The 23,584-nt window shown below is 36.4% G+C and overlaps 1 protein-coding gene across 1 annotated transcript; it reads left to right on the top strand.

Annotated features, from left to right (window-relative positions):
• The first annotated feature begins 7,833 nt into the window (after positions 1 to 7,833).
• Positions 7,834 to 9,013, top strand: phlda2 (pleckstrin homology-like domain, family A, member 2). Its single transcript, XM_056740236.1, has 2 exons — positions 7,834 to 8,389; positions 8,686 to 9,013. The coding sequence occupies exon 1, from the start codon at positions 7,863 to 7,865 to the stop codon at positions 8,364 to 8,366; it is 504 nt and encodes a 167-aa protein (XP_056596214.1). The 5' UTR covers positions 7,834 to 7,862; the 3' UTR covers positions 8,367 to 8,389; positions 8,686 to 9,013.
• Positions 9,014 to 23,584: the final 14,571 nt, after the last annotated feature.

Raw genomic sequence — 23,584 nt, 5'->3', positions numbered from 1 at the left:
TCTTAACCTCCAAAGAAAGTATATACGTTGTTGTACTTTACAGCAAACATAGTCGATATGTACACTCCGTGATTAAACAGCGTCCACACCTAAATACTTATGAAAATAAAGATAACAATCATCTGAAAATGTCAATATAGTGTATATATATGTATATATGTATTTACAGTGTCCTTTTGACAATTATCTGTATACAGAGTAAAAAGAAAGGGCGAACTCACACAGCCCTGGGGAGCTCCCGAGTATGTGACAATAGGATTTGAATACCTCTGATTGGCTATCACAATCTGTAATCTACCTATCAAAAACAAGTGGTACCATTGAATCAAGGAAGATTTCATTTTCATAATTTTTGTCAATATAAGCTCCGGTTGTATCGTAAGAAATGCACAGGTAAAATAATAAATGGCCAGAGCTATGGTTCTAGACTTGTCTAAATGTGTCTGGATCAGATTTAACAATGTCACCACTCCATCTTTAGTACTTCGATTCTCCCTGTACGTGAACTTATATCCAATGTATGTATATATGTGCATGTGCGAGGCTTAGCACCACTTTACAAACAAAACCAAACGATTAAATTCTAAAGTCTTAAACCCTCACACTCGACAGGGACCCTTACACAGCTGGTCCTGTGATCACCGCATGACCACACTTTAGTTGAACCCCAGAAATCTCTGTGAGGTCCTTTAATGTTGCACAGTAGAAACAGCCGTCCCATGAGCTCAACACAGAGGGCTTTCTGTCTCAGATGGGCGGCACTTTCAAAAGAGATGTATTGTAGTATGTAGATGTCTGATAACGCATGGAGGCGTCATCTTTACAACTGGACTTTAACTACCATGCAATGATTATACTGTATACTGGAATGCAGGAAGCAAATGAGTCCTTTTAAAATTTTAGTTAGATAATGTGGGTGGAGATTCATTCAGGGAGTCATTAGTTATGCGGAAACAAGTTTTTAAGTTAGGGATAATGTACAGGCAGCCTGTTGTTCTCACAGAAATAATCCCCGACAATGTGATCAGTCTTGTATCACACTAAAGGGGCTTATTTTGCCCTAACAGCCGGCTGCTTGAATATTATCCCCCTTATTACAGTTACTTGCCACGTGAGAGAGAAAACTGGAACTGAAATGTGAATTTGAAATATTTAATTCGCTTGTTTTTACCGAATGCGAGGAAAAGCCTTTTACTTTTGTTTGTTGCGTGTTAACCGTCACGCGTTCCGTGTACGGGACACCTAAATTTGCGTCAATATTGTGCATGTAATTTCTAATCGAATCATGACAAACTATATATGATTTGAAAGGTCTTAGACTCAAAAATACAGATTTCTTTGGTGATTTTTTAAATAATTTATCTAGGGAGAGTAATTGATTCTTTCTAATAAAGAGTGTGCATATATTTTTTGTTATTCTTTTTCGACCCTTATTTTTTTAATGTATTTTTTAATCGATAAAAAACATAAAAAAAATTATTTATTGGTAACAATAAACCTAAAAACATACATTTAAAATTGTCTTTTGTGTGTGTGTGATTTTTATTTTTAGCAATATTCAGCTACTTTTCTTTTTTCAAACGAGACCAACCGTAGGCCTGTATTCCAAAGAATTCATGAGTTACCGCCATTTTAGTTCCAACATACGTTTTCATGTGTTGGCTCAAAAAGGGCTCCGATTAGTTAAGGTAAGAAATGACATTCAAATGTCACGAACAGGCTATTTGGTTTTATCGTTTGTAAATATAATGTCATATACAGTATTTTATTAAAATACATTTAAATTGTAAAAAAAATGATTTTCTGCATCAGGTTTATCGTGTGTTATTAGTTTTGAAAGGTTGTTATCTGGGAATAATGAACGTTAAAATGTCGCGACTGGCCAATCAGAATCAAGCATTCCAACGAGCCGTGTAATAATAAAGTTTAAAAGAGTTGTTGAAGGCTTGGTGGTGGTGAAGTTGTGCTACCATAGTCTCTTATAGCCTCATGTTAGCTTTTTGCTTCTGGATATTGTTTTTAGGCTTCAAAATTCGTTTAAGTTTTTTGTAAAGATAATCTTGACAAACAAAACGTTTAAGGATCATAAGTCTATAGGAAAAATATAGCCTTTGGTCGAGGGAACCAGTGTGGCGCTAACTTCAAGTTGCCGTACAAAAATACGTTATCTCTGCGGCAATCTGTTCTGACAAATTGATAAACGTCTGAACAGGTAATGTTTTTAAGATGTCAGTCTACTGTTTTATTGCAACTAATCACATGACCTTGACCTCTCTAATGCCATGCCGTGAGATCAGTAGAGCACGTTAGAATTGTGAGATACGATTTCGCAGGATATGTGTGTTTGACGGCATGTAAAGATAAGTAGATATAGTGAGCTTCAGTTTTATGTTTTAAACAGAGATGGCGATATAGAAACAAAAGTTAAGTATTGCCAAGTATAAAATATCAGAATAACTAATGACTAACCTACAGTTATTTGCAAGGAAACAGGAGTCTTTAAGCTGATTTGTGTTGCCTCATTCATGAAAACGTCATTGGCTTATTACAGGAGACTTTGCATTTAAACAATTCCTATACTGAAAGAATGCTGAAGGATAAGTTGCTTGCATGTCAAAGGCTTTGATGCACAAAGTAACACACAATACAGTGATCAGGGCAGTCCTTCTAGATTCTTAACTGGAGATTAAGTGTTTTTGACAAGCTGACAAAGGTGTTGCTGATCTCATCAACTGTCTGGTTTATAAGTCTTTCTTCCCTGGAAAGAAGGCATGAATCTTAGTCGCTTATTCATGTTTGTTGCACTTTTATTCTATCTTCAACATTCAGGGTTGCTCTATGTTGTAAGAGGAATTCAAAGCTTGTGTGGCTCATACAAAAATCATTGATAGACATCACCAGTAATAAAACGTAGGTATATCTGCTATATATTACTTCAACCCATTCCAATGATTAAAGTACTAAAGCTGATTTTAGTTCATTTAAATGTATGGAGGGTTCTGTTTTTTATTTTTGGAAGGAAAACACACCCACGCATTCTTTACGAACGTTACAGCGAGCGTGCATGAAAATATGAATGGGACTTTTTTGTATGGAGGGTGTAGCAGATTTCTTTAACCGGATATGCAAGCCTGAGAAGCGCTTGTTTGCAAACTAAGAATGTCTTTTTTATTCTGCATCCTGAGAAAAGGGTGTTTATATAATACGTCGGTAACTGAAAACGTGTTGTGCTCAGTTGCATGCAAGCTCATGCTGCACAAGCATCTCTAATAGCAGGACAATTCAAATCTAGTTAGAAATTCGATAAAGATGATCAGGACTAGTTAGCATGGATTGAGACTAACTTAACTTTCGTTTTAGACCTTCTTTGACTGGTTAAAAACACACAGGCCCACTGGACCATTTTTGTTGCTGTTTATTCCTAGATTAAAAAGAAAGTGTACACGATTCTTAATAACAAAAATAATAAAACCAAAAATCTTCCAAGTAGTTTATTAGCCTAATTTAGGGATACAAACGACATATTCGTAATTCCAAGAACCCAAAGAATAGACTTGAGTTCTCTTGGAGTCTTACCAGGCAAGCTAGGAAAAATGAACTCGGATGGACGCAGCGCAGTGACTTCTGAGACTTCAAGCGGGTTCGGTACACGCAAGTCTGCATTCGAGGCATCCTTGATGTCAATAACACATCCGGTTACTTTCACGCGCTCTCTGTACTTGTGTTGACTTTGACGGTTGGTGACTACGACGTTAGACCACTATAGAAACAGCCATTTTGCTTTTTGATAATGACTTCAAATCTGTCTTGTCCAATCAGAATCGAAGGCCTGTTTAGACGAAGAATGATAACTGAAAAGAAAAATTGTTCAAAAATTAAGAGAATAGCGGAACTGCAGATGTTTGCAATCAAGGTTTTCACTAAGTTTTTTACTATACAAACGGCACATTTGGTGAGTTAAATACCCTTGTGAGGTATCTCTTAAAGTTTTTGAAGCTTATTTATATTTGCAGGATTATCCATAGTCCGGAAAAATCGTCACATCCATAACGGTCCATATTCCTCATAAAAGGAGACATGAAAGATAAAATAAAGTAACTGTTTTATGTTCTATGAAGAGACATCTCTTCTTCATTTGTCGGGTATTTTTGCTTCTGGTTTACACATTTCGATTTCAAAAGAGATCTTACAAAATATGTTATCTCTGAAAAAAAGTTTTTGTCACGTCCATAACGCAAATTTATTTTCTTTTTTAAAACAGAAAATTTGTGCATAGACTGTTAATACAGTCTTACCATCAGAAAAATATCAATGGTTCAGAAAAAATTTAAACAGATGGTTCAGCATACAATTGTTTATGTCACATAACGCAAAACGTCACATCCATAACACTGGAATTGCCCCAATAATTATAGAGGAACAAAAAATGACAGTCAATCAAAATCTATTAAAGATTTGACCGGTTTGCACAATTACTGTTAAAAGTCAAACAGCATCACAAATCAAGCCTAGAATTAACAATGTGTGACCTAGTTTTTGTTCACAGTTTTGTGTGTGTTTGTGATGCGGCCTTCAGAGTCAGAACTGTTACATCACAATTAAAGAGTTATGAATTATTATTATGACTTAAAACAAGTTACACTTATGAAAAACTTGTCAAACTGGATGTTCGTTGCTGTGCTTAATAAAATGGATGTAATTACTCTAAGACTGTCATCTTTTAATAATGGACAGTTAGCAGTGAACGCATCTTCACTGACAGCTTTGTGAACAGGACTGCCCTCATACTTCACAATTATTATATAAGTTAAGGAATTCTGTGGTCTTACATAAGTTTCTGTGTGTCATTAGGCCTGTCTGAGTGTTAATTGAGTTTCTTGAACTTGTATGGCAGCGTTTGTGGAGTCGTGTTTATATTAAGAGGTCCAGGGCTTTGTTATGGCAGTTATGGCCTCTCTGGACCTGTATGTGTCAGCACTTCACATCCCCTCTGCATTGTTCCTCAATGGTTTCTCGTGCCTCTGTCAAACCTTAACGCCATTTGTTCTTTTTCCCACGATATGGTTGCACTTGCTCTTGGCTTATCTGAACAATGCTTCAAATAACTATGAGGACTCATCACTGAGCATTGTGGTCTAGAGGGCAGCTTGCGTTCATGAGTGCGCGGAAGGGGTTCGTGGGGAGATCAAACCCGGAGATCAAGGTGCCAAAAATAGGTCTCGCCGACAATTGGAGGAGACAGGTCTTCTCTGGGATAGGGCTTTTGACAGGCGTGGATTCCTGCCGGAGAACTGTCAGGTGACAGCTGCTGCGCTGCGCTCAGACTTTTCGTTGTAGCCTTGTGTCTTAGTAAACATTGTTTTCACATGAATGCATCCTACTTACTGTCATATCTGCTTATTGAGTCTGGTGGTGAATTAGGTCAACGGGTTAGTTTTGTGATGATCTGGCAACCCTGACTAAAACATACTGAAATATAGTAATGCAAATAAAATCATTTGGCATATCTGACTAATGATTCTTATGAGATCTCTGTCTGTTACTTATATATATAGTGTAAATTCAAGGTCAAATTTGCCATTGACCTCTTTTTATATACCATACATGCCTCAAATGTTGAGAACTAGGTGACCAAAAGCATTCAATTTTAATGCTAGCTCAATGAAAACCAATACTGGTCAGTTGACCAGTGTCCATTTAATGTTTTTGCTGGTTTTGGCCGTGGGTTAATAACATGATGTTGTTATAAATGTAATAATAAAGCTGCGGTTGTTCTTTTTGCAATATTGTTAACCAGTGTTCATTCTTAAGTTGTTTTAGGACCGGCATGCTTTGAGTTTTGGTATTTGTGCTGAAGTCATTGGGATAGTTTTAGGATTATCTGGCAACCCAGACTAAAACGTAGGTTGATAATGCAAAAAAAACCTTAAAAACAGATATGATGTATTATCAGTTACACATTCTTTGTTAAATCTTTTTTAAGAGAGCAGATTAAGAAGAAATTTGTGAAGTGATCTCACAAGGTGGAGTTGGATTACATTATGAATCATTATATTAATTGTGACAGTTCACACGCTGGACAACACATTCTGCTGTAATGTGGCTGCAAGAAATGTTGGGAAACTGACGTTTGTTTGGAAACTGACTCACTCAACCCAATTTGCTGTAACTTGCTTCTTCAAAACCAGTCTAAACTTCCGTCCTCAGAACCCAACCATCAACCCACTCGTGTACTCATCAGCCCAAGACATACTTTGTTTTGGCTTCCCACAGATAATGGATTCAATGCCAGATCTGCCCACCAACAGATTTTGGAGGACAAAACACTGAAGAACTTTCGATTTGTCAGTAAACCAGGAGAAATGCAGCAACAAGCTTGTCCTCAGGATTAAACATTTCTTCTGATCTAAAATCAGTTTGCCATCCAGGAGGGTATATAATTGACTTCTTGTCTCTTTGTTTGGCATGTCTCCTCCCTCCCTGATCAGTTAAACCTGCTGTGAGTCATATGCCAGACATACCCTTATTTCTTTGCTGCTTTTCCTTGATGACGCTGCATACACACAATGGTACACGCCCATGGTAACTGTAATAAATTCTTGTTTAACCTAACAGAGGAAATGAAAAGCCGGGATGGTTCATAAAATCATCTAATAGCACTTTATGATGCTGTCGGTTATTGGGGATAAAGTCCATTACACCATTTTGCATTCTTAAACGGCTCTTGACAAAAAAAGAGATGTATGAAATTTTTCAACTGTACATGACATTACAGTAAACAGACAGATTTAATGTTTTATGTATATTGCAGTGGGTGTTCTACTGTCCATCTTAGTAGAGGTTCACGCGGGTGAGCTTAAATGTTCACACCCACACAGATAATGTAGGGCAGATGAATCGAATGTATCAGCGAGCAAATCTTTTGACTCACTTTTATCCTCTCCACCATTATAAAAATCAGGTCATTCTGTCACTTATAACACCTCATCTTTAGTCTAGAATGACGATAAATTCTTATTTCTCTGTCTGCGTCTCATATATTAGAACAAAAATATATTTTGTATTTTTACAATTTAGCGAGTACCACTTTTGTTATACATATGTTTTCATACATACGTTGCCAAGTATTCATGACTGTAATTGGGTTGACCATAAGTGTTACATTTAAATTATTTCTAAAAGAAAACCAATATTGGTCAACCAACCAGTGCCCATTTAATGTTAATTATACTATGTTATATTATAGGATAATGATATAATGTTATTAAAAATAACAATAAAGGCGTTATAATACCTTTGGTTATTCAAATGATCAGGAATAAATTAAATATCATAAGAATTTCAATGTTAAGAAAATGGTATTAAGAAAACAAATATATGCTTAATGTTATGGGGGTTTTGTCCTCATAATTCTTTTATATGATATCCATCCATCTATTCTTCACACACAATTGATGCCTGTTGTACAAAAATATTGTGTATTAACTATAGCAGCTATAGGTTTTTGTTATTTGTGGTAAAACCACAGTAACCCTTATAAACTATGCACTAAAAACAGCTAACGTGTGTGAAACGTTGTGTAAACCAGGCTTATGTCTCAAACTTTTTGACATGGCCTTACTAATCCAATATCACGGTTGCTAGACTTTTAATATAAAAAAACGACTCATTTTGCTGAGAGGAGTTCTGGCATGTTAGAGATGTTCAAGTTTCCCTCACGAACATCCGCCCACTCCTCCATAAATCACTCATGCCACACTTTATTTGACATGACGTCATGCGGGGCGTTGCGCGGCGCGCGCAATATAACTCTGCCCTCGCCCAGACGAAAGCTTTAGTTCGGTCTGGATTTTTACGCACGCATGAAGAAGCGCGGTATCACCCGGAGACTCCAAAAGAGATTATACGAAGCCCTCGGACACTCGCATTCTTGTTTTTCCCAACACAAAGCCAACATGACGGGCTCAGATATTTCCCAAATCCTGAAGGAAGGAGAGCTTGAGAAGAGAAGCGACAATCTCCTCCAGTTCTGGAAGAGAAAGACGTGCGTCCTCACCACGGACAGCCTGAACATCTTCGCCGATAACCAGAAGAAAAGCAAGAGCAAAGAGCTCAAGCTTCAAGCCATTAAGAAGGTGGATTGCGTGGAGCGCACTGGAAAGTTCGTGTACTTCACCATCGTGACCACGGACAATAAGGAGATTGACTTCAGGTGCTCTGGAGAGGAGAACTGCTGGAATGCGGTTATTACTATGGCTCTTATTGACTTCCAGAACAGAAAAGCCATTCAGGACTTTAAAACACGACAGGAAATTGAGAACACATCTTTGGGAAAGCTGGACAGATGCAAAGCCAGAGCCCCGTGAGATGTTCCTTCAAGCCATACATGGTAAGAAAACGAAACGTGGTTTAACTATTAACTATAAAAGTTTTTTTTACCACAACATCCATAGTTTTACCACCGTAAAATAATAATATTAGTAATAATAAAAACAATTTACTAAGGTTATTCTGCCAGAAAAAAACGTACTATACTTACACTTGATTTTAATCTTATAGTAAATTTGTAAATTATTCTTTACATATGCTTTTTGACAAATGTTTGTGAAATTATTGTCGATTAATGCCATATACATTTGGTGTATGATCCAAACACTTATTCAGATTCTCTTTTGCTCTGCTCAGATATAAAGCTGACTGAATGTGGAGAAAAGCTTGGACCAAAGCAAGGACAATGTCGGCATGTCTGGAAACGGCCCATGTGCTTGAGGAATGGACAGTCCTATAAATGCTCCCAGAAGCTCTTTGGAAACCTGACATGATTTCAATGAGAAAACCCATGAAAAGGACTGAATTCTTGAACTTTCAAAGCCACCTCCGTACGAGTCGACGAGGCTTTGGATACATACTTGTAAATGTCTCTATTTATTTTTCCAAATGAATGCTGCGAATACCGATGTTGTATTAAGTTATTTCACTATGTATTTATTTAAATAAATTTTCATAAAACTAAGCTTAAGTGGTTGTCTTCATTTTGATATATCCATCAAAATCTATTGGATATCATTTGGTTGTGCTGTTTGAGTTTTTATACACAAATGCTACAGAAGTGACAGAATGTAGCCTGACGTTTTCGGGATGGTTTCAGTAGCATATTTCCGAAACAATTTTCTCGAGGGAGTGGAAATTCCCTTCTTGCCAAAGTGACTTCATTGAAAAATGTGGCGTCATTGTGTCAGGAGATAAAAGCTGAATGGAGCTGTTGTATGCCGTGGTGCTTGTTGCGTTGATGCCACACCCGTCACCTGAAAATGCCTTAAGAAATTTATCATGTAATTTATTATTTTGAAATATGGTGGGAGTGATGCATCGGCGTCTTTTGTTGAACTTTTTACTGAGGTTTTACATTTGCCCCTGTGATCAGGCGTGGGTGTAGAGGAGATTATCCAAAGTGTGATCCACCCCGAGTGCAATAAACACTGCTTACTTATCAACCTGATGATAAGTTATAAGATTAAGTCAATAATCATGTCATTTTGTTCCATCTGCAATAAAAGCAGGTATTTAACACTGAATTAATCGTCAATTGCTGAAATTATATTGTGTTTCATATCAGGAGAATTAAAAAATTAACAGAATTCTTTTTTTTATTCCTTAAAGTACCACCTTTTCCTGTAAAATGACATGTTTTAACCAGTTTTTCTTGTAAATTTGCGGCCTTTGTGACATTTTTTTGACCGTGTTTCAAATATAGTCTGTAAGCAGGGGCGCCAGAAATATACACTAAAAATATGCGTTTTTCCTGGTAAAATAACAGAGTTTTTTATGTTTTTCTAGAGAACGTGCAATCTTTTCCTGTAATTAAATGGCTTTTGACCGTATTTAAAAAATACATAAAAACAGTTTTTTACAAAGTTGAACACGTGTTTAAAAGTTCACAATCTCTGATAGCATGTGATCTTTTGTGAGTGCATCTATCAGTACTCTAAGTAAGAAAAGTGATGTTCTCTCTCCGGTGTCACACAGCTTTACATAATTGAGTGATCAATGCTTTGAAGTCGTATCCGGCTTCAATCGGGATCAAAGGGACACATTGATCTAAGAAGCAGCACTAGACCCTCTTCCAGACGAGAAATATGTCTCACTAATTCACCCCCTCACATATGAGCTTCTGACAGACTTGCTGGCTCGGTTTCAGTTTGTTTCTCTTGTGGGGCCTGAAGATCAGGTCGTATCCGGATATCTGAACATCTCCGTATACGTTTATAACACTGTAGCATAAAGCCAGCACATGTCATAGCTATTTATAGCACCTTATCTCTGATTTACAGTTTATGAGTCATAGTCAAAAGACGGTACTGATGTAACAGGAGATTTTTACTAAAGATATACGTTTTTTATCTTCGCATGAGTTTCTTATAATGTTGATAGAAACATTTTACATGTTGGCATGGTGATGATGTCCATTGTCCATAGACAAAAATCTATATACTGTTCCAACTGTTGTATTCTATTATAATCTATTATTGAACATTATAATAAGCAGTTTTTTATATAAATCTCACATTCTTTTTTATGTTACACTTTATGTTTGCACTTAATATCCCCAATTTTCTATACTTCCAATGTAAAGAACATTCTGTTTTCTCAAATTTACATATTGAAACGTGAAATCAAACTTGCCTGGTTTTCACAGACTAGGCCACTGTATGTATTCAGTGTTACTAAAACTAAACTTACATAAACTATTACACACAATATCCTGATCCTTTCCTTAAACCCAAAACATACCAGAACAACGTGTTTTTACTCAGCACTCACAACTTCTGATAGGACCATCTTTATTAAATTAAAGCAATGAGTCCCAAGAAGCAGAGTGCCTGAAACTCCCTCAGCTGCACTTTTAACCCACTGCTTCCCGGGTAAATTGTATATATAAATTGTATTTATAAAACGATTATTTCACATGCATAGCAAGGTTTAATCAAATAAAGTTATTAAAGTGATATTTAACAAATGTAAAAAAAACAGCATTTATAAATCTGGGTATTTTAGAATGGCTTAGAACTCGGCTCAACCAGTCAGAATCAAGCACCAGATTTTGAAAATGGTTACAAAATGATTTTATAAAGCACATTTTATGTTGCAAAGCAATAAGATTTGAGAAACAATGCCATATTTGAAAGAAAGTCCCATTGTTAGCCACAACACACAACTGGGTAACTATTCACCATAACTTATTATTTAAAGTCTCCGTGAACCGGAAGTTGTGATTTCCGAGTGAAATGGAATTTCGAATAAGAAAAATAGTGTCAAGCCGTCTAACATACATCATTTAAGATGGAGAGTCACTGCAGGACGGAAGTGCATTTTCAGATTTTAATAGAAGATTATGAGGGAACACAAATTTTAAAAAGAGAATGCCCCACATTGATAAACTATTTACAATAAACGCTGCAACATTTCATTAAAAAACAAGCCTTTAAAAAACAATAACTGTGTCTTTAATACAACTACTGTTTACTACTGTATATTGGACACAGATCGTAACTGTATTGCATTACAAATATATCTGTTATATTTGAATGTATTTCATTTATTACATATGACAAATATTAGTTCCGCTTCTACTATCTGGGGCAGTATAAACAAAGACACAATGGTTATGTTTACTTTAAGTGCCTCAGACAAACACATTTGTGGAAGCAGTCCGAGATTTCACATAACTAGGTGGAACCGGAGAGCGTGTATACTTAGGGATCAGAGCGGAAATGTCCCATATCTAAAAGATAAACCGCACCCACCGGGTCACTTGTTTGATCCTTTAAGTCACACATTTACAAGCCCTTATGAATCATTTCTGCATTGCGTTAGATTAAACATTATCGTTTAGTGCTTTATAACAGGACATGACAGGGAATGTATATGAAATTGTAAATCTCATTCATTTATAATGTTTAAACAAAATCATGTGAGACAATATCGCCAAAACTCAAGTACACACATGTCACTTAGTGTGTAGCTCACGCCTCACTCAAAATTGTCAATTCTGCCTCCAATTATTCACCTTCATGTCATTTCAAACCTGTATGACTTTCTTTCTTCAGCAGAACACAAATAAGGATATTTTGAAGAATGTTTGACTTCCATTGTACTGTATAAACACAAAACCACTGAAATATGTCTCATAACTGTGGGATAACCATGATCATTTTCCTGTCGACTGATCTTATGAGCACATACGAGAACTTTCATTATTTGTTATCTGAATAGATTTACGGTAAAGGTGTATGTTTGGAATTTACTCTGACAGTCAGGTGAGACTACACCTGAGTCATACTTTGAATTCTTTACCTGTGACCCAGAGACCGGATGGAAGAATGTGACTCTTAATGTGACATTTATGGGACCACTGAATAAATAAAAGGGTCTCCAGTCATCTGTTGCGTTTGTGTATATTGTATTGTCTGTAATTCTAAAGCCTCCTGGCAGTGTTTTATGGCCGTACTTCGCTTTTAAGGATGTGTGCGTAAAAATTACCAGAAGATTTGTATAAAGGAATTTGAAACATTCGAAGTCATTCTCAGAGTGCCGACTGATAATTCATTTGATTTAACAAACGGTTGACAAGTTCCTTCCTGTAAAGATTTGGCCACACATTGTCTACTAAACATTATTGCAAATGTCACATGTGTTACACAAACCACTTATTACTCTGGTTTGTATCAGGTTTGTAAATACCTTAAATAATTCTATGTCATAAGTCATAGTATTTGAAGTGAAAAAAGGTCACACTTTATTTTAAGGTCTAAATCTCGCTATTATCAAACCATTAACTACGACTTGCCTAAATAAACTCCTAATTTAATGCTTATTAATAGTTAGTATGATATTTGTTAGGTTTAGGTATTGGGTAAGATTATGATGTAGAATTAGTGGTGGGCATAGATTAATTTTTTTGATCTAGATTAATCTAGATTAATTCCAAGATTAATCTAGATTAATCTAGATTAAAATGGCTCATTTGAATTCTGCCGAAGGCATTCAGAATATGTGTGCTACCCAAATAATGACTAAAAGTAAGTCTTTGAGAACGGGTTTCTCAAGCCAGGTGGCGCATTAGACCAGGGGCTCATCTCCTGTTTCCAAAATGCATCACAAACTGCTTGAGAAAGCTGTTCTACTATGATAATTGGTGATCAAAATTAAATTATGTTCAATAAAATGAACGTGTGTTTACTTCCGCATTAGCTAAGGGATGATTTCCGTTTAGGTGGTACTTGAGACTGGAAGAGCTCCTACAGTACATTTGCATTTAGTCATTTAGCAGACGCTTTTATCCAAAGCGACTTACAAAGAGTGAGGGAGCAACAAGCGATATGTCATACAGGAGCCATAATACATTAGATCTCAATACAAAGTTACTGGTTTCAACTAAAGCTAGACCAGTACCTGTTGAGAGAAAGTGTTTTTTTAAACCAATTCCGCATTGCACAAGGTGCAAACAACCTTAGTCTTGTCGATGTTTCTATTGGGAAGGAAGCTTCTTAAAAATTAATATTCCCTGAAGCAAACCCGGCGGCTTCATAGCTGCATCCATGTTAGCACGTCACGTTTGATGCGGTAATTTCACAGTAACGTTATGTTGTGTTCAGACCAAACGCGAATGGCGTGTCAAGCGCGAGTGATTTATGTGTTAATGCAAAGAGCCAATAGACCTACTTGCTGCGCGAATCGCGCGAATGAAGCCCTGGTTATGAGATGATGAGGCGGCGCTAAGGACGCGAATGAAGTCCTGGTTATGAGATGATGAGGCGGCTTCTGCTTCCGCGAATGACGCGAATCACGCGAGTTGAAAAATCTCGTTCTCGCCCCGTACAGTGCAGTTAAGATGGTATACATCCTCGCTAAAATATCAAGGAGAAAATCATCATAGCTTGCGTAGTATAGACCCAGCTCCCAACACAACTTTGAGAATAGATTAACGGCGACATTTTTTTTAACGCGCGATAAGAGTCTCACTGCGTTAACGCCGTTAACGCCGTTAACGGCCCACCACTATGTAGAATATGTGCTTTATAAGGAAAAATAAACAGCTAATATTCTAATAACAAGCTTGCTAATAAGCAACTTGTTAATATAAAGTATTGGTCCCTGTACTAAGGTGTTGCCGAAAAATACCATTTGGACACTCTCTTGTTATTAAATGTACAAGGGGAACAACATATTCATATTTAAAGGGAAAGTTCCCCCCAAAATGGGATTTCTGCCATCATTTGTTCACCCTCATGTCATTCCAAACCTGTATGACTTTCTTTCTTCTGCAGATCACAAAAAAGGTTTTTTTGAAGAATTTTGCTAACCAAATGACTTCCATATCGACACAAAACCACTGAAACGTTTCTCAAAATAAATCAAGGAAGAGTTATATAGAGCTTTTGAACAACATGAGGATGAATTAATGATGACATAATTTAGATTGTGGGATGAATAATTCCTGGAAAATATCCAGTATCAGCCAAGTTTATTTGCAGGTCGTTTCTTTTTTAATCTAGTATATTCAAAGACACATTTTTCGCTGCAAATCTTTTTTTAACCAGAAACGCATTACATATTTTATTTCGCAGCTGTCTAAGCCAAAGAAAAAGTAAAAAAAAACTTGAGGGGCCCGGGGCCCAACTCTCAGTTGTACTTTCACATTCGGGATCAAATTCTCGGAGAAACACTTCATGACTCTAGGTGGAAAGTCCCTGGCACAGGTTTATCTTAATATGTTTAACCTCTTATTACTCATTCCCAGCAGTGTAGTGTCAGAATCCCCGTTCCGTGAGGTTAGAAAACTTTGACTATCTGTGGGTGTTACCGTGGAAAAACCCGGATCAATCGCTGCAAAGCCCAGCCAAATTCATACTGTACAGCCTGCGGTGTAAAGCAATTACACATCACATTATGGTTTGATGATTTAGGATTACAGGTCTGTGCGAAAAATATAATGATATTGCAGTAAATAGGTCAGTTGTGCATACATTTTGGTGATGGATTATATTGTTGGAGGCTGTAATTGTGTATTTCACACGTGAATACACATGTGCACACACCCACATGCATTCAAAAGAAGAGCCAGCGCCTCCTTTCCTTTTCCGACACCCTCATCCTGCTCTTTGGTTGGGAATGTGGTGCACCTGTGCTGAGAGCAGCTGTTCCTTTTCTTATGAATCTGTGATTTATGTTGGCACTGTTTAACTTGGGCTCGGCTGTCCTGTGCTGGTGAAAGCGTAGGAGGTATTTGCTCTTTAGGGGTCCAGCCGCAGAGGATGTGATGCATTGTCTCTTTTATACAATAGCCCGTATATGAATCTCTGCTTTGTTGAAGTGTGAATAGAGGTCTGCACTTGTGTGTCGATCTTTTCACTGGCTGTACATCTACAAAACAGCTCAAGTGAAAGTTTGAGTGAAATTTTCAGATGTCATTTTTCCGCGTGTCTGTGAAACTTCCCAACAGGATGGTAACGGGACACTTGGTGCAGTTCTGTTGTTAAAATAATCATATTATCCAGGCAATGCAATTTCTATTCTGGGATTGGTTGTTTAAGTGCAGACTGTTATTTGATATACAGTGAGTGACAACATGGGAAACAAAAAATGTATTCTTCCCATACCCAATAGTAATAAAGTACGCAAAAACATTTAGTGTTGCTGACAACATTAGAAAAATGTTTTACACTTTTCTTCTAGTTTAAGGACATTGAAAATGATTATTACAAACTATATTAACAGCCAATTTTGGTGCACAACAGATTTAGAACTGTAATGCAATCACACATTTCTGACATTTTTACAAAGAAGTTAACATGTCAATAACAAATTTCTTTATTTGATTAATCACCTATAAAATATATAAATATTTGTTTAAAATACAGGAACTTTTAATGTGGTCTTAGACATTTGAATCCTATTGTATAATAAAAAGAATACAATACATATAAAATAATACATATAACAAACTTCAGAATCTATTGATTTGTGTAAATGGATGTGAATTTTTTTCATTTTGTGTCAGTAAGCATGATTTCTTTCCTTGTCACACAGCATGACTTCAAATATCTATACCATGTGTATATACAGTATATACAAATATATGAAGAGTTCTGTTCAAAATTAGATAACTCCGTTTTTTTATTCTTTCAAAAATCATGTTTCTTTATTGTGCATTCAAATTAATATCAATCAAACTGCAGTTGATTTGTTTGATTTAATAACTTAAACAATACTGCTAACTGCCACAATAAAACATAATAAAAAACATGATTTTTGAAAATGATCTCAAAGTTATCTCATTTTTGGAATCAAACTCATATTTTTTAAGGTGGCTTAATCCACCCTTGCCCCACCCAAACCTTAACATCAGAAGGAGCAGAGGCCAATTTTGCTAAAACGCAGAAATTTTACGGCGAATATTTCTAAAACACACAAATAATACGGTAAATTTAGCTAAAAGGCACAAATTTTACGATGTGCAAATCAATGATAACGCCCCACCCGTAACCGTAATGTCACATGGGCAAAGTCAAATCATAACAAATGAAATTGTACAAATGAGATCGGACAAATTCATGGGAGACCTCATGGGAGTCACCTCGTAAAATATGTACAAATTCTCATTAGATTGCGTTGATACATAGAACGTTTATACATAAGATACTTTTTAAAAAAATGCATTAGAGTGAAAGTCGTGTTGAGTGACATGAAAAATGGGAAATTTGTGTTCATAAACACAAATAAATACATTCAATTCTGTAACAACAACATTGCAAGTCACAAATTCCCATGAGACTGTTTTGAATAACATGAACCCATTTCTTTTTCAAATAATTCTGATTATAGACAAACCTAGACTTCCACCATATTGAAAAAATAACACAAGTAAAAAGTGGAGTTGTGTTTTTTTCTTAATAAACATTTCTATTTATGTCTCTGTAAAACAGTTTTGCTCGTCACAAGATGGCCACTAATGTTGACATACTATTCATCGGTCAACGTGGTGTCTGTCTATGATCTAGAAGGCCTTTACTCTCTTAGGTGTTTGAGTACGGTTGGAGGAGGACAGTGACGCTTCAAAATCTGGATTGGACACCCATGTATTATGGGAGATATCAAACATATTGTCAACCAACAACAATCTTTAATTCATCTGCTCTATTAAGAGCCAGTGCTAGTCATTTCATTGGCATGTATGATTCCTGAGTGTGTATCCACTTGGTGGCACGTAGACTTAAGACGATCAAGTCAAATCCTGAAGCTCTTTCAGTAGATGGTGTTAATGAGACAAGAGAAGCTCAGAGAGGCTCCAGGAGACGGTTGGGGTTTGCAACCTCAATGGGCTGGAAGTGTTCAGGGTCGGTCTATCCTTTCTAATGCTCCTCTGTTGGTGCCGCTCATGTCTCAAGTCTTGGAAAAAGTGTGAGATTATATTACATACACATACATGCTCAGTCAAGTATCCCGACCCTGGCACATAGATCTCTGTATATGCTACACCCCCACAGCTGTACCAAGACGGCAGGGTCTTGTTTATCATGCCCACTTCAGCTGTCCAGAAGGACAACTGCAAGCCGAGGACAAAACAGAAGGGGAGACGTGAACAGGAAGAGGAAATGTGAGCAAAGCAGGATAAATACAGAGAGGTGAAAAGTGGGGGTTGAGTCCCTGAACACTCCAGAATTGATACATATAAATAACACATGATATAGGAAAGATTTGTATTTAACTATCAAACTTTTTTTCTGTATGTACAGATGCGGAAAAATTAAGAGATAAAAAACATTTTCAGTTTTTCTGAATAACTCATTAATATACAGTTTATCATTTATATGTATGTGTTTAGGTAAAATTATCATTTTTGTTTCATTCTGTGAACTACTATCAATATTTCTACCAAATTTCAGACCAAAATATTGTTTCTATGTGCATTTATTTGCAGAAAATGAAAACTGGAGAAACAGGTCAAAATAACAGAAAAGATACTCTGTATTTTGTCAGACCAAGAAAACACGACAGAAATACAACAGTCATATTTGTACGTGTATTTAGGATATTTTTTGTGATTCCATGAGTTTCATGCGTGTTGTCATGCCTTCAGCCTTTCACATTGTTGTTGACTGACTTTGTCCCTTCTGAGGTTTAATTTTGTTATATTCAACAGACACAAAACTGGACTGCCGCAACACATCTAGAAATGCTTATTAAATAAAAATTTGAAGTGATTTCAGATTTTTTTTCGCAGCTGTATATAATGTGTATAACATTTCTTCAGGTAACATCGAACTTCATGTATTAAGGTCATGGAGTTTAGTTAAGGTTACAGTGTTATTTTTCTCTACTGAGTTTGGTTGCATAACCCAATGTCATGTAAGTTTGCTTCGCAGACCTGTCCGGACACGCTACTTTACAATCTTTGAAAACACCCTGGAAATTATCAGTACCTTTATGTAAAAAAGTCCCACATTATTAAACTTCCTGTTGTGGTGCAGTGGGTTCAGATCTGAGATCGTCACAAGTTCCTGAAAGGTGAGATCCATGAGCTATTGAAACTGTGCCATTGAGTTTGACACCCATGTTACTTCCGTTCACTTAAATAATAATTATGCATTTATAAACTTATATTACTATATACATACATTCAGTAGGGTTTTGTAACGTCTGGGTGGTCTATACCAACCCTGATACAGGCAGAAATATAATATAAGTAGTTTACTGCGGTCTCTGTTATAAACACTTGTCTTATCTTAGTTTGTATTTCACTTAGATTCAAGAACGTGAACATGATCAAGTGCAAAGGAGGCCTGCGGATTCTTAGATGTCCCCGTAGGGTTCCTTTACCGGTCACTTCTTTGAAGACTGTGCGGTGTGCCTTTGCACCAATCTTTGCAAAATACCTAAGAGTGTAGCAGCGGTATTAAATTTCCTTCATTTGTAAATCATCCTCACTTTCAACTTACAAACGACCACACGATAAGAAACCCTTTCAAGTTCTCCCCACCTTCCTTTCGATTGCGCCACTTTGCCCTTGAACAGACAACTGTTGTGATTAACAGGTAATTAAGATCGCACCAGTCAAACCTGCACCTGAATAGATCTGAACACCTGACTCATCCCATTTTCAAGTCAAAACCTATGCCGTGTTCCATTTAAAGTCGGATGTGGGATAGTCCTGTTTGATGTCTCCGCCATACAACCTTTGCAGTTGTTTGACTGTCAACAAAGATGTCTCCTAGAAACCAGTTTTCGGAGGATAAACAATGCAATTCCGCCATTTCACAGGTGTATAAATAATAACATTATTGTTATTGTTGTTTATAATAAAAAATATTATTATTATAAGTATGTAATAAATATGTAATACATATTTATAAACTGTGGTTTATAACTGATTTTTTGTCATTTTTATAGCCAAGCTTATTATTATTACTATAATGAATAAAAATGCATATTTACAGTATTAATATAGACTACAAACTACCAAATGAAATAGAATGGTAACACTTTCCTTGAAGCATGTATAATGTATTATAAAAGTAGTTTTAATGCATTGTAATGTCTTATAAATGATTGTTATTACAGTTAATACATTATAACACTTAGCAATTCATTGTTAAACTACACATTTTAAATTGGTTCTAATTCTTTACAACTACATATAATGTGTTACAACACACATTATGAAGAATTATAATGCATTTTACCCTTTAATAATTCTTTATATTGCATTATGCATACATGCTTCAAGGAAAGTGTTACCAAAATAATTTCTTTTATATAATAAATTGGACAATTTATGAGTTCAAACAATGCACGGTTCTTTTGACCTTTATGATTCTGGGTGTGTTGTCATGACTGTGCATCTCATCTCAATGTGAATCTTCCAATGCAAACATTGAAGCAATTGTAGGCGTGTGTTCATCAACAAGATCTGACAGGCTCCGTTCAGTCACGACTCAATATTACCCTCGAGACAGGTCACAGCGCTCTGTCGGAAGCAGACGGGATGAACGTCATGGCCATGAACACAATGTGGCTTTGTTTATCATGACCGCTCTTTCTCATCTTGCTTTAAAATGTGGCCAGCTGACACACTGGATTCCAAGTCTGTGCAAGAAATCTGTTTTTGGTAGAAATAGTTTGCGTTTTAAGAAATGCAAAGTGATGTTTGTAATGCTAACATGCTGGATCCTGAAAACATTTCCACACTGCTTGAACGTGAAAGGCTAAATACAACAATATCACCACACCTGCAGACAGAAGAGTTCAAACTCTCAGCTGCTCATGTATCATTTTCTTTCTGTCACACGGTCCATTTCATATGATTAATACAGCGCTGCTTGATAAAAGCCATTTTCAACCGCAATCTCATTCATCAGAGGTCCTGGAAAATGTGCTAAAAATAAGTTTCAGACCAAAGTTTGACCTTGCAGCTGTGCAATCTGAAAAGTAGATATACAATGTAACAGAAAACAATGATACTGTTACAATGTTTTTCTGTATTCTGTATAAAATACTGTATTTGGGAATTCAGTGAAAATGTCAACTTTACCGTGAAAGAATTAAGTCTTTACCAACGGTTTTAACTATACAGTAAGCACAGCACAGATAGGAGCATTTGGTGGTTTAAATTCCAACATGAGGTCTCTTTTCAAGTTTTTATAGTAAATTCCATTTTCAGGATTATCACATCCATAACACCACATATTCCTCATAAATGGACACATGAAAATGTAAATACATGTTCTATAAAGAGGCTTTCCTCTCCATTCATTGGGTATTATTGGTTCATGTTTGTGCATTTTAGTTCACAGAATTCCTACAAATTTTGCTGCCGCAAAAGCCGTGTCCTTTTTTTTTTGTCCAATCCGTAATGATTGTTCATTAGTCTTTTTTAAAATATGTATATATATTTCCTAGACTGACATTTTTATGATGTTAAGAGTCTATCAACATGGGTTTGGTAAAACAATAGATCCGTAACAAATACATTCTCTGAGCATACAAGTCCCTAACGCAAAATGTCACGTCCACAACTCTGGAACTTCCCAAATGGGAATTATATCGAAAATTTTAATAGTAATAATTTCTTTACTAAACGTTGTGTGGTTGCTGGGCCATTAAAATGATCTCTTGATGGTTCTGAATAGTTTCTAGATTGTCAACATTCAAGTCTATGATAATCTAGACATTCTACAGTAGATATAACTCAGGTGCTGTTTGCATTTGTTAACATATTAAAACATTAATGCGTTATGGTTTCTGTTACACCTAGGAAAAAGGACAACGGTAGTCAAAAGTGCCACAGAACGGTTTGTTTACAAGCATTCTTCCAAATATCTTTCTCTGTGTTCATCAGAACAAAGACATTTATACAGATTTAACAATTTAAGGGTGAGTAAATGATGACATTTTTGGGTGAGCTGTCCCTTTAAGTGCTTCCGTAGAAATGCTGAACGGATAATGAATATGTCTGATATTGTGATTCATAAGATAATGGAGCACATTGATTATGTGTGTGCGCAGTGTTTCTCATCCCTGACCCAGTGAACATGTCGAGGCTTGACTGTGTGACGCCTCCCTGTGCTCTGTAATCCGAGAGGGCTGGAGGGAAGCTCACGTTGGGTAATTACTGGACTAACATCCGCAAGAACAACCCAAACTAGTCTGCGCCTTGTCTACTCGACACACCTAGGTCTGTCATTATAGAGCCCTGATCTCTCTCATCCTTCTTTAGGCTTTCGGAAATGTCAATCCATATGTTTGATGTTTATCTCCAACTATCTTCTGTCTTAAACGTAAACAACAATTCTGGTCAAATTTTTTGAATCTGGAGAATTTATGATTTTTGGTGGGTTTGGCAGTTCAGTTCTTTAGTCAATGCAAAGAACGCATTTTTTTTTATCGTGTGGGTGGGGGAACAGGAAACAACAAAAGGGAATGGAATTTAGAAATCAGATTCAAACCCACATTACCCACATGAGCACCAATGATCAACATGTCGGAGCAGATGTACTAGACTGCATCTCCAATAATGCTGACATTTAATTCCCAAAAAAAACTTTAAGGTTTAGGTTTAGTTCATGTCACAATGGCCGACTAGTCATCTAACAACTGACTATTTGATCGTTGAAGCTGACAAACCAGTTAGCTGTAATAAAATTAATATTCTTACATCATTCACCCATCTTCATGTCATACCAATTCTGTATGACTTTCTCGCATCTCTTTGATAAAAATTGTTAACCAAACAACACTGGTGACTTCCATTGTACAAACACAAAACCACTGGGACATTCCTTAAAATATCTTCTTCCGTCTTCCACAGATGGTTTTGATGACACAAGGAGAATAAATGATAACAGGCTTTTGATTTGACTGCCAGCATATGAAAACCTCTGAGAAGCTGTTAAAAACACACTGGTCCATTATAAAACTCTAACTTTGTACATATTGTTCCAAGGCCCAGTGTAGAAAACTCATGGTCTTTTTGTAGGAGAACCAAAAACCATATCAGCCATGAGCTACAACACCACAGTGTCCCATTATAAGCTTTCAACAAGCGATAGCAACACACCAGATATTCCCTTACTGACTGTCCCGAGAAGATCCACTGAATCATTGAATGAGACACTGTGTATCCGGTGTCTGCATGAATAGCGACATGGAGACAACACAATCACATTCCAGAGAGCAGATATCCAAATGCACAACTACACTGAGAAGATCACAACTGAACAAAAGCTCTTAACAGGCCTTGAGATTGGAGACGTGCCAAGAGCGTCTAGAAACCCCTTATAAATAAAGATGTGACAGCAAGTCTTAAAGGTGCTGTGTGATATTTAGGAGGATCTATTGACAGAAATGCAATATGATATATATAACTATGTGTGTTCAGAGGTGTATAAAGACCTTACATAATGAATCATGTTTTTATTACATTAGAATGAGCTATTTCTATACATACACAGCGGGTCCCTTACAAGGAATTCTCCATGTTGTTTCTACAGTAGCGGACAAACTTCTCTACATAAAGAGTTTCGTAAATACGTATTCTCCTTTGGAAAAGAAGCAAAATGTGACGACATCTTAGTTCTGTGAGAGCCCCCATTGTGTTTCCAAAGGGAGGGGTGGAGTGAGCCATTGGTTGCAATTCACAACCTCACCACTAGATGCTTTCTTAAACACTCACTTTGCAACTTTAACCTAATAGTTTGTCCAAATTAACAAAATCTGCATCACATCTTTATAATAAATCAAAAAAGTCTGTTGTCATCTTCTTAAAAGAGTCAACATTGCGAAGCTCCAAAAAGCACATACATCTACTATTGCAATAAACCACAATAAAACGTTTGTGAAAAAACATGCTTACATTTCGAGCTGTTTTAGAATTCGCAATCTATTCCCAAGAGACTGAAAATAAAGAGATTCAATTTGAACAATGTATTTTTTGATATGAAATGATTTGGGTTAATCTGAAGTTAAACACTAAATAAAATGTAGCTTTAGTGATGTATGTAGTAATATACGAGATTATTTTCATATT

This window comes from Triplophysa dalaica, chromosome 24 (genome assembly GCF_015846415.1).
Source record: "Triplophysa dalaica isolate WHDGS20190420 chromosome 24, ASM1584641v1, whole genome shotgun sequence".
NCBI lineage: Eukaryota > Metazoa > Chordata > Actinopteri > Cypriniformes > Nemacheilidae > Triplophysa > Triplophysa dalaica.
This window is presented reverse-complemented; position numbering and strand designations above follow the sequence as displayed.